Source organism: Phocoena sinus, chromosome 10, assembly GCF_008692025.1.
Source record: "Phocoena sinus isolate mPhoSin1 chromosome 10, mPhoSin1.pri, whole genome shotgun sequence".
NCBI lineage: Eukaryota > Metazoa > Chordata > Mammalia > Artiodactyla > Phocoenidae > Phocoena > Phocoena sinus.
The window spans coordinates 21,547,531-21,559,850 of NC_045772.1; the positions used below are offsets into that span (position 1 = coordinate 21,547,531).

General features: G+C 38.3%; 1 protein-coding gene across 4 annotated transcripts in view; it reads right to left on the reverse strand.

The window, feature by feature from the left end:
• Positions 1 to 5,824: 5,824 nt before the first annotated feature.
• Positions 5,825 to 12,320, reverse strand: part of ACTR6 (actin related protein 6) — a 31,697-nt gene continuing 25,201 nt past the window's right edge. For all 4 annotated transcript variants that reach the window (XM_032644362.1, XM_032644359.1, XM_032644361.1 and 1 more), the window contains exon 11: positions 5,825 to 6,580. In XM_032644362.1, the coding sequence (XP_032500253.1) occupies positions 6,546 to 6,580 (35 nt within the window). In that variant the 3' untranslated portion in view covers positions 5,825 to 6,545. The remainder of the gene's footprint in view (positions 6,581 to 12,320) is intronic.

The following is a 12,320-nucleotide window of genomic DNA, read 5'->3' on the forward strand; positions in this document are numbered from 1 at the left end:
TCATAATAAAATATAAGAGAGATATGTTCAAGCCAGAGGAGGTTATAGAAGACTAGAGGAGGAGGATTACCTGACCTAGTTTGAGGGCATCAGGCTAGGCTTGTGGAGGAGATGATACCTAGTGGGAGTCTTAAAGAACTAGATGCAAGCTAAACCAGAGGAGTGGAGAAGGGGAAGATATTCTGGACAGGAGGAACATTGTGAGCAAAAATAGGTACAGGCTAGAAATTACAGCTGAGCGGTGGCAGGAATTGAAACTAGAGAAATAGATGTCAGATCTTGAAGGGCCTCATTTAGCAGCCAAGGAATTCACTAGGCAGCTGGGGAGGCATTTTTTATTTTTTAAAAAGTGATACGGCTAGATTTATATTTTAGATAGCGCTTAGCAGCAGTTTGGAGAATGGGTTGGCCAGGGGGACTGGAAGCAGAGTTCTTAGGAGACTACTACAATGGTGCAAGTGAGAAATCATGCAGGCCTGTACTGTAGCAGAGACAAGAGGGATGGAGGGAGGGGACAGGTTTGAGAAATATTTAGGAGGTAAAATTGGCAACATTTGATTGCATCTGGGGGTCCGAGAGAAAGGGGACTCAAAGATAATTCTCAAGTTTCCAGGTGAGGTGACTGCCACCAATTCAGATAGAAAAACAGAGGAGAGGAACACGTGTAGGGAGATGATTGAATCTGTTTTGACCTTTTGATTTAAGATATGTGTGGGACATTCTGGTTGATATTTTCAGCAGAGCAGCTGGATGTGCAATTTTGAATTTCAGGGGAAAGATATGAACTAAAACTAAATATCTGGGAGCATGTGGAAATTGAGGTCATTTAGAGTATGTTGAACAATATAAGAGGTCCAGGATAAAACATTAAAGAACACTAATCATCAAGGGGTAAGTAAAGAGGAACCTATGACTGAGACAGAGAAGGAATGTTAGAAGGGGAATGAGGTGAAGTTGTCCTCGTAAAGCCAAGGAAATGTAACATTTTAAAGAGGAGGATTGCATGTGGCAGCAGATCAGGACTGCTCTGGACTCTCTGGAGCCAATTAGTGAGAGCTGATTTAGTAGCTTGAGAGGCGAAAGCCAGGTTGCAAGTAGGATGAAAAGGAATGAATGGGTGAGAGATTAAAGAGTGGATCTATGATAAGGGAAGAGAGAAGCTGGGAATAACTGGGGCGATGCTAAATCAAGCCAGAGATTTGAGCATAATGACCCGCTGAGAGGTCAAAAGAGATTACTGATGGAGCCAGGCCCTGGAGGAGGCAGGAGGAAATGCCTTCAAGGGCACAGGACCAAGGGTTTTCCTTGAACAGGGGAGGGATATGAAGAGTAAAGTTGATAGTGTGTATGGATATAAATAAATATGTAGGTCCAAGGTAGAAAGTTGAAGGAGATCATTAAATGATGAATCCATTTTCCTTGACAAAGTAGGAGGAGGAGACCCTATTGTCTGAGGAGTTGTAGGGGGACCATTGAATGGATGACATGAGAAAAAGGGAATCGTTTGAAATAGGGAATGGGAAAAGCAGTTGAGAAAAGACAAATAAATGGACTGATGAGTAATTCTGAGGATCCTGATGAAGTAGATTATAAATTTTAGTGATGCCAATTTGGACAGTAATTTTCTCAGCAGCACTTATTTCCTTGAATGTTCAAGTGTAAAAGGTGGATTCAAGCATTGATTAAGGGCTGAAATTTTGCTTTGTCAGGTGTGGCAGAAAGATTGGAGTGCAAGAAAATTGAGGACACAAATTAGTGAGAAAGCGGTTCAGATGATCAGATATGTGTCTGACTCAGGATGGGAAAAAAGAGATGATGAACAAAGAAAAATGGCACATCGCTCTGAGATTGACGAGAGTTGTGACAGAGCTAAAGGCAGTATGGCATAGTATAGGGATCCCAAACCCTGGGAGTGGGACAATCCCAGGTTCAGATCCTAGCTCAGCCATGTGGTCCAAGCTTCTGTTTCTTTATCGATAAGGCAGGGCTGTTAATAATAATACCTGCACACTTACACCTTAGAACATTGAAGATATAATGAGAAAAAGTACAAAAAGCTTGACACATGGTAAGCACTCATTGTAAGCTATTTTTTTAAATATAAATTTATTTATCTTACTTTTGGCTGGGTTGGATCTTTGTTGCTGCACGTGGTCTTTCTGTAGTTGTGGTGAGCAGGGGCTACTCTTCATTGCGGTGCGAGGGCTTCTCATTGTGGTGGCTCCTCTTGTTGCAGAGCACGGGCTCTAGGCGCCCAGGCTTCAGTAGTTGTGGCTCGCAGGCCCTAGAGCGCAGGCTCAGTAGTTGTGGCACATGGGCTTAGTTGCTCCGCGGCATGTGGGATCTTCCCGGACGAGGGCTCGAACTCGTGTCCCCTGCATTGGCAGGTGGATTCTTAACCACTGCACAACCAGCGAAGTCCCCTAAGTTATTATTGTATTACTATTTGAAGGACAGTAGATTCTGAATAGAGAGTTAGGTGTAGGATTTTAAGTTTTCAGAGGCAGTGTAATACCAGGTGTCACCATAGGTGTGTTTAAGTGAAGCTGTGTTTATAGTGACAATAGGCAAACCCCCTAATATTAATGGGCTTTAGGATTTCAAAGGTTACCCTGATTGAGAGTTGCTTTCGTGTGTCTGGAGGCTAAGGCGTCCCCATCTGTAGATTAGCCTAGGGAGAAGCTTGGTTGATTGGTTGACTGTACATGCTAAGACAGCTCACAGAGCAGTGAAAAAACACTGCTCATGTTCATGAAATTCTTTGTCCATGTTTTGCACATGCTTCTGATAGGGCTCAGGACACACTACCCCAAAATATGGCACCTGACATATTGAATATTTTAAGCTGAAAGGGCTTGAGAAAATGCAGAAGCAGGAGGATCACTCTGACCTACTTCCCCCTTGTCCTTCCTCCTTGAAACTGGCCATAAAACCCTCATATGAGAGATGCCCTCCTTGTACCCAGAGGAAAGGAGTATCCTTAGCTCCAAAGACAAAGCGAGGCCAAGAAGAATCTAAACAAACAGACCTTGCTAAGTTTTCCCCAGTTTATTACGATTACGTCATTCTCCTTAACCTGTCACGTTCCTCCAGGACTGTGCACTCTTCAGCAAACTGGCATAAAAGTACACAGGTTCGGGGCTTCCCTGGTGGCGCAGTGGTTGAGAGTCCGCCTGCCGATGCAGGGGACACGGGTTTGTGCCCCGGTCCGGGAAGATCCCACATGCTGCGGAGCGGCTAGGCCTGTGAGCCATGGCCGCTGAGCCTGCGCGTCTGGAACCTGTTATAGCAACCTATTTTTGAAGTATGGTTGAATTACAATGTTGTGTTAATTACTGCTCTACAGCAAAGTGACTCAGTTACACATATATATTCTTTTTCATTATGGTTTATCACAGGATATTGAATATAGTTCCCTGTACAGCAACCTATTCTTGTTGCAATAGATGCAACTGCCTCACCAATCTCTTACAGAATGTTACTTATAAAATTTTTTAAATTTTATTCCATAAGGGGGCTTTTTTTTTTTTTTTGGCCATACCACACAGCTTGCAGGATCTTAATTCCCGGCTTGAACCCAGGCCACTACAGTGAAAGCACCGAGTCCTACCACTGGACTGCCAGGGAAGTCCCCTAAGGGGTCATTCTTTTTTTTTTTGGTACGTGGGCCTCTCACTGTTGTGGCCTCTCCCGTTGCGGAGCACAGGGTCCCGGGGTTGGATCACTGGTAGGGGAACTAAGATCTTGCAATCCAGGCAGCACAGCGCTCCCCCAACAAAAAAAAGGGAGTCGGGCTCAGTGTTTCCAATTCATTCTTTTACTGTCTAATCCATGATCTCCTCTATTTGTCCTGAATTAAAACGTCTCTGGAATTGCTCTTAGGTCTCTAGTAGTTTCCTCCTGCCCTGATCTGGGACATAGGTTTTCTTGTTTCTCTAACAACCTAATCCCATTTGTTTTCCATCTTTTAGGAATTCTTCCACATTTGTTCATCAGTGCCACCCTTTTTATTTCCTAGAGTCCACTTAAGGATTTACTCTACTATCAAAATATAATATGAACTATTTCATGCACACAATAAAGATTCTAATATAATGAATACCCATGTGCCCACCAACCCAGCTTGAGACATAATATATCACAAAAAGCACTGAAGTAAGTGTTCCCTGTGCATTCCTCCACTAGAAATTGTTTAAAGGGATTTCGGACAGGTAAAGTAGGTGAACATGATCAGTTTGCCACGTCAAGCCAGTCACCACTGAATTAAAAAATTCAAAACCAAGATAGAAAAGTGTTGGAGAGAATTATCCTATCTTGATTAGTCACTGATGTAAACCCTAATCCTCTACTGTCTTAAGGTGTATATTATGCATGGCCAATGCTAGAACACTGTTTCCATGCATGCAATTTGCAGCACAAAATTATAAACTCTAATGTGGCTAAGTTCTCGCTCAATACTTCTAGTGAATCTCAAATCAGGATCTTTAACATCTTTCAAAAACAGATAACCTTGTTATTATTTAGAGATAATGTTAAATGTTCTCTTTGAAGTCAACTTACTGTATAATATTAAAACATTATCTCTAGCAATAAAGTTTCAAAATTAGGCAGGTGTTAAAATTGATGGGAGCTTCAAGGCTAGAGATAAACGATTAGCATCTATGTTCATTAATTTCAGAAATGAATTTTTAGTGTCTCAAAAATGAGCACTATGAGACCTACACCGTGAACAGAAATTAGTGTACTGTAGTAAGCATGTGACACACACATTATTCTCAGCAGAACATAATGGGAAACATCAAGCTAGGGCATGTTTTGGAAATGCAGCTTTGAGGAATGCCCCGGTTCCTCATACGAAAAACATCTTGGTTGTTGATGATAGTATTCTGCCTGCAAGATGAGGTCCAGGTAAGTCAAGGAAAGCCCTTTAAATGGTGACTTACCTTTATAACTCTAACTGCATCACCCTGAAATTCTAGCACAGTTATACTGTTACACTGTATGGTTGCAAAAACTTCTTTTATGCCACCAGTATCTTTTTGCTACACTCTCCACAGATTATATGCTAGTACCTGGGTATCACACAAACACAATCAATTTGCAACTCTGCAATGATAACAAGTAATGTAACTAGCCTAGGTCTAGGAAGGACTGACCAGGCCCTAACCTCATACAGATCTTCTTTGATTAAGTCAAAAATGCATTTACTACACCTCACCTACCGAACACCATAGCTTGCTTAGTCTAGCCTACCTTATACGCGCTCAGAATATTTACATTAGCCTAGAGTTGGGCAAAATCATCAAACACAAAGCCTATTTTATAATTAAGTGTGGAATATTTCATAATTTATTGAATATTGTGCTGAAAGTGAAAACCAGAATGGTTGGTGGGTACAGAATGGTTATAAGCATATTGGTTGTTTACGCTGACTGGGACCTGTGGCTCACTGCCGCTGCCCAGCATCACAAGAGAGAAACATACCAAATATCGCTAGCCCAGGAAAATATTAAAGTGTAAAATTTGAAGAACAGTTTCTAATGAGTGCATATTGCGTTCACACCATTGTAAAGTCAAAAAATCATTAAGTCGCTGTCCATATAATCCAAATATAATTGTAGTGGACAGCTCTTTCACCCTGCCCAGCATCTGTCTCTTCACCTTAATTTTCCTTTGGGAAACTACCTTCTTTCACTCTAGGCTATCTTAGTAGGGCTGTTAAAATCCCTGAAGCCATGGGGTAGGCACATGATCCAAGCTAAGGTAAAGAGATTGGCAGGAATTTGATTCATGAGCCCAATGACACAAGAATTTCATCCTAAAAAATGGTATAGTATTTTTATGAGTGAAATAATACATTTCTACAACACAGTACTGACCAAAAACACTTTAATAAATTGGCTTTGGTCTTCATCCTTTCAAACTTGGGCTAAGTAAAAAATAAACATTACATACACATAGATTAGTTTTTCTAACTTTAGTATATACAAATAAAAATGACAATTAAAAGATAAAATACTTAGCTCTAGAAGAAAGAGAGAAATCTTATCAGCCTGAAAATACTCTGGCCAATTCCTAGTCAGTCACACAAAACTACCTTCTAAGGAAACCTGACCAGTGAGACAGTTAAGTTTGTGCTCTTAGCTATAAAGAATTAAACTTAAAATATACTCACTCTTTCATCTTCTAATGAAAGATAACTTAGTCTCGGAAACAGCATAAGCATTGTTATAGTAAGTCTAGCTCCTAAATGAAAATTTGGGCTGAGTTACAGTTTACTTACTAACCTAGGTAAGAAACCTTTGAAAGTCAGCCATGGATCAAAGTATTTACATAAGTTCAAGATGTTATCTTATCTTAGGATGAAAGTTAACACAGGTCCTTAACTTCCTTTAAAAAGAACATTGAAAATTAAACCTTTGTCACAGTCAAAACTTTCAGAAACGTTTCTTAAATATCAAATTTCTCTTCACAGACGCTATGTCCATTTTCTTCATAATCTTCTCTTGTTACCACCATATCTTCAAAATCATCATTCTCCGATATCAATTTTCCACCTTCCCAGGCATAAGTAATCGGGCTAAAAATAAAGGTAAAATAAGTGAACCCAGATGATTTTACAGAACTGAAATGCCAGAAACGTTAATTAGTAACTAAAATGTGGCAATCTCTACCCAACCTGATTTAACAGAACATCATTTAAAGTGTGAAAATAAGCATAAACTTCATAGGAGTAAAGCAAACTCGGAAAGGAAAGTTGGTCACCACTACAAGTAAGTGTTCTTTTTATTTTCCCTGTGCCCTGAATTTATGGACCTTCTATCTCTAATAAAAAGAATACAAGCAAAATATAAAAAATGCATAAAAATAAAAACACTGTAATAACTGAGTCTAACTTTTGTACATGGCAAAGATATGTCATCAAATCAATTCACCCAGCAACCAATGAAATAGATATTATAACTCCCACTTTATAGATTTGGAAAATGAGGTTCAGAGAGGTTAAGACTGAAACTAGGATTCAACTCGGAACTGTTTTCACACAGTCTGTGCTTTTGCTCCTATACTTTGTTGCCTCTAATAAATGAGACATTTAAAAGCCACAGTGCATGATAAACTTGCTACATGGTAGGACATGGACAATAAGTAAAATTAGAGCACATCAAACTTTTAGTTTAATTTTATGTACAACCAAGTTACTTGGTTGTAATTCTGTGTAATTGGTTGAATTTGTGTAATTCTACTTCTACTCTTCCTCTCCCCCAATTCAGTTGTAAATATGAAAAATGATAAAGAAAAAAGTATTTTCCTTACTATATTTATTACATTTCCTTTTTAAAAATCCCTAAATATATATTTTAGGTTTCCTTAAAAAAACCTAAATAAAAAACCTTAAAAAAACCTAAATATATATCTATCTTATTCCTAACCTTAAAAAAACCTAAATATATATCTATCTATAAAATCAGATGTGCAATAAAGATCTGATGAATAAAAGAATAAAAATTATTTCTATAGATCCCTTGGCCTGTAATGTATGCATGACTTACACTTAAATGCAGGATAAAAATCCAATATGCTTCATATTCTAAAGAGTATATGAACATTAATGCTGATAAAAATCATTCCAATATCTAATGATAATTTATTCTTTTATCTGATAGCTATAAAATTAAGTGATCTGATGAGGGTCTTCTATTAACTGCTATTGATTTTGAAAAATTCTTCTTTAGCTTTGAAACAAACCTCTAAAATTAAAAATCAGGTATGTGGGGTCTTGTTTGCAACTCTGCCGCTTAAAACAGTGGAGCAGTGATGGGGGATTATTTAGACATAGATTTGGTGAGAACTTTTGCCTCCAGATAAAGAGAACTGAATTTTAGTCTGGTTACTGCTATTAACTTATCATAAGACCTTTGCTAACTCATGAGCCCTTGTTTATTTACAAATAAGTACACAGAAGAGGATGATCTATAAGACTTTCTTACAGCTCTAAAATTATACCTTAATTATCTGCTTTTTCTCATAAAACAGGATAGGGGGTACATATAAAAGTTTTGAATTATAAAAAAAATGACTACTTAAATGTAAAAGTTTAAGTATTTTAAATTATTTTAAAACATTCCAAAACAACTTACCAATTGACATAATTTATCTTGGTTAAATTCTCAGATTTCTATTCTTCATAGAAACTCTCAAGAAATGGCATATCTCAGATAAATCAAATAGATAAGTGTTTAATTTTTATTTTATTTTTTATTTCTTTTTGGCTGCGTTGGGTCATCATTGCTGTGTGCGGGCTTTCTCTAGTTGCAGCGAGCGGGGGCTACTCTTCATTGCTGTGCACGGGCTTCTCATTGCGGTGGCTTCTCCTGTTGCAGAGCACAAGCTCCAGACGCACAGGCCACACTACTGAAGTAGTTGTGGCACTCGGGCTCAGTAGTTGCAGTTCACAGGCTCTAGAGCCCAGGCTCAGTAGTTGTGACGCACAGTCTTAGTTGCTCCGCGGCATGTGGGATCTTCCTGTACCAGGGCTCGAACTCGTGTCCCCTGCATTGGCAGGCGGATTCTTAACCACTGCTCCACGACGGAAGTCCCAAATCGAATAAATAACCTAAGTGATTTGCCTGTAAAAAATCTCCAAGTAATGATGACTGATTCACTATAGGGAAGTGATCTTACATTAACTGAGCACCCATTATGTACCAACAATAATGGATGCTACTTCACATACTTCATCCCCTTTCATCCACTGAAAGTAAAGTTTTCATTTTTTTTAAATTTAATTTTATTTTTTATACAGCAGGTTTTTATTAGTCATCAATTTTATACACATCAGTGTGTACATGTCAATCCCAATCGCCCAATTCATCACACCACCATCCTCACCCCCGCACGGCTTCCCCCCCTTGGTGTCCATACGTTTCTTCTGTCTCAACTTCTGCCCTGCAAACCAGTTCATCTGTACCATTTTTCTAGCTTCCACATACATGCGTTAATATACAATATTGTTTTTCGCTTTCTGACTTACTTCACTCTGTATGACAGTCTCTAGATCCATCCACGTCTCAACAAATGATCCAATTTCATTCCTTTTTATGGCTGAGTAATATTCCACTGTATATATGTACCAAATCTTCTTTAGCCATTCGTCTGTCGATGGGCATTTAGGTTGCTTCCATGACCTGGCTATTGTAAATAATGCTGCAGTGAAAACTGGGGTGCATGTGTCCTTTTGAATTATGGTTTTCTCTGGGTATATGGCCAGTAGTGGGATTGCTGGGTGGTATGGTAGTACTATTTTTAGTTTTTTAAAGAACCTCCATACTGTTCTCCATAGTGGCTGTATCAACTGACATTCCCACCAACAGTGCAAGAGGGATCCCTTTTCTCCACACCCTCTCCAGCATCTGTTGTTTGTAGATTTTCTGATGATGCCTATTCTACCTGGTGTGAGGTGATACCTCATTGTAGTTTTGATTTGCATTTCTCTAATGATTAGTGATGTTGAGCAGCTTTTCATGTTTCTTGGCCATCTGTATGTCTTCTTTGGAGAAATGTCTGCTTAGGTCTTCTGCCCATTTTTGGATTGGGTTGTTTATTTAATATTGAGCTGCATGAGCTGTTATTTTGGATATTAATCCTTTGTCGGTTGCTTCGTTTGCAAATATTTTCTCCCATTCTGAGGGCTGTCTTTTCGTCTTGTTTATGGTTTCCTTTGCTGTGCAAAAGCTTTGAAGTTTCATTAGGTCCCATTGTTTATTTTTCTTTTTATTTCCATTACTCTAGGAGGTGGATCAAAAAAGATCTTACTGTGATTTATGTCAAAGAGTGTTCTTCCTATGTTTTCCTCTAGGAGTTTTACAGTGTCCAGTCTTACATTTAGGTCTCTAATCCATTTTCAGTTTATATTTGTGTATGGTGTTAGGGAGTGTTCTAATATCATTCTTTTACATGTAGCTGTCCAGTCGTCCCAGCACCAATTATTAAAGAGACTGTCTTTTCTCCATTGTATATCCTTGCCTCCTTTGTCATAGATTAGTTGACCATAGGTGCGTGGGTTTACCTCTGGGCTTTCTATCTTGTTCCATTGATCTATATTTCTGTTTTTGTGCCAATACCATGTTGTCTCGATTACTGTAGCTTTGCAGTACAGTCTGCAGTCAGGGAGTCTGATTCCTCCAGCTCCGCTTTTTTCACTCAAGACAGCTTTGGCTATTCGGGGTCTTTTGTGTCCCCATACAAATTTTAAGATTTTTTTGTTCTAGCTCTGTAAAAAATGCCACTGGTAATTTGATAGGGATTGCATTGAACTTGTAGATTGCTGTGGGTAGTACAGTCATTTTCACAATATTCATTCTTCCAATCCAAGAACATGGTATATCTCTCCATTTGTTGGTATCATCTTTAATTTCTTTCATCAGTATCTTATAGTATTCTGCATACAGGTCTTTTGTCTCCATAGGTAGGTTTATTCCTAGGTATTTTATTCTTTTTCTTGCAATGGCAAATCGGAGTGTTTCCTTAATTTCTCTTTCAGATTTTTCATCATTAGTGCATAGGAATGCAAGAGGTTTCTGTGCATTAATTTTGTATCCTGCAACTTCACCAAATTCATTGATTAGCTCTAGTAGTTTCTTGGTGGCATCTTTAGGATTCTCTATGTATGGTATCATGTCATATGCAAACAGTGACAGTTTTACTACTTCTTTTCCAATTTGTATTCCTTTTCTTTCTTTTTCTTCTCTGATTGCCGTGGCTAGGACTTCCAAAACTATGTTGAATAACAGTGGTGAGAGTGGACATCCTTGTCTTGTTCCTGATCTTAGAGGAAATGCTTTCAGTTTTTCACCATTGAGAATGATGTTTGCTGTGGGTTTGTCGTATATGGCATTTATTATGTTGAGGTAGGGTCCCTCTATGCCCACTTTCTGGAGAGTTTTTACCATAAATGGGTGTTGAATTTTGTCAAAAGCTTTTTCTGCATCTATTGAGGTGATCATATGGTTTTTCTTCTTCAATTTGTTAATATGGTGTATCCCATTGATTGATTTGTGTATATTGAAGAATCCTTGCATCCCTGGATAAATCACACTTGATCATGGTGTATGATCCTTTTAATGTGTTGTTGGATTCTGTTTGCTAGTATTTTGTTGAGGATTTTTGCATCTATATTCATCAGTCATATTGGTCTGTAATTTTCTTTTTTTGTAGTATCTTTGTTTGGTTTTGGTATCAGGACGATGGTGGCCTCATAGAATGAGTTTGGGAGTGTTCCTTCCTCTGCAATGTTTTGGAAGAGCTTGAGAAGGATGGGTGTTAGCTCTTCTCTAAATGTTTGATAGAATTTACCTGTGAAGCCATCTGGTCCTGGACTTCTGTTTGTTGGAAGATTTTTAATCACAGTTCCAATTTCATTACTTGTGATTGGTCTGTTTATATTTTCTATTTCTTCCTGGTTCAGTCTTGGAAGGTTATACCTAAGAATTTGTCCATTTCTTCCAGGTTGTCCATTTTATTGGCATAGGGTTGCTTATAGTAGTCTCTTAGAATGCTTTGTATTTCTGGGGTGTCTGTTGTAACTTCTCCTTTTTCATTTCTAATTTTATTGATTTGAGTCCTCTCCCTCTTTTTCTTGATGAGTCTGGCTAATGGTTTATCAATTTTGTTTATCTTCTCAAAGAACCAGCTTTTAGTTTTATTGATCTTTGCTATTGTTTTGTTTCTATGTCATTTATTTCTGCTCTGACCTTTATGATTTCCTTCCTTCTGCTAACTTTGTGTTTTGTTCTTCTTTCTCTAGTTCATGTAAGTGTAAGGTTAAATTGTTTATTTGAGATTTTTCTTGTTTCTTGAGGTAGGCTTGTATAGCTATAAACCTCCCTCTTAGAACTGCTCTTACTGCATCCCATAGGTTTTGGATCATTGTGTTTTCGTTGTCATTTGTCTCTACGTATTCTTTGATTTCCTCTTTAATTTCTTCAGTGATCTCTTGGTCATTTAGTAAAGTATTGTTTACCCTCCATGTGTTTGTGTTTTTTATATGTTTTTTTCCCTGTAATTCACTTCTAATCTCATAGCGCTGCGGTCAGAAAAGATGCTTGATATGATTTCAATTTTCTTAAATTTACTGAGGCTTGATTTGTGACCCAAGATGTGATCTGTCTTGGACAACGTTCCGTGCGCACTTGAGGAGAAAGTGTAATCTGCAGTCTTTGGATGGAGTGTCCCATAAATATCAATTAAATCTATCCGGACTATTGTGTCATTTAAAGGTTCTGTTTCCTTATTTATTTTCATTTTGGATGATCTGTCCATTG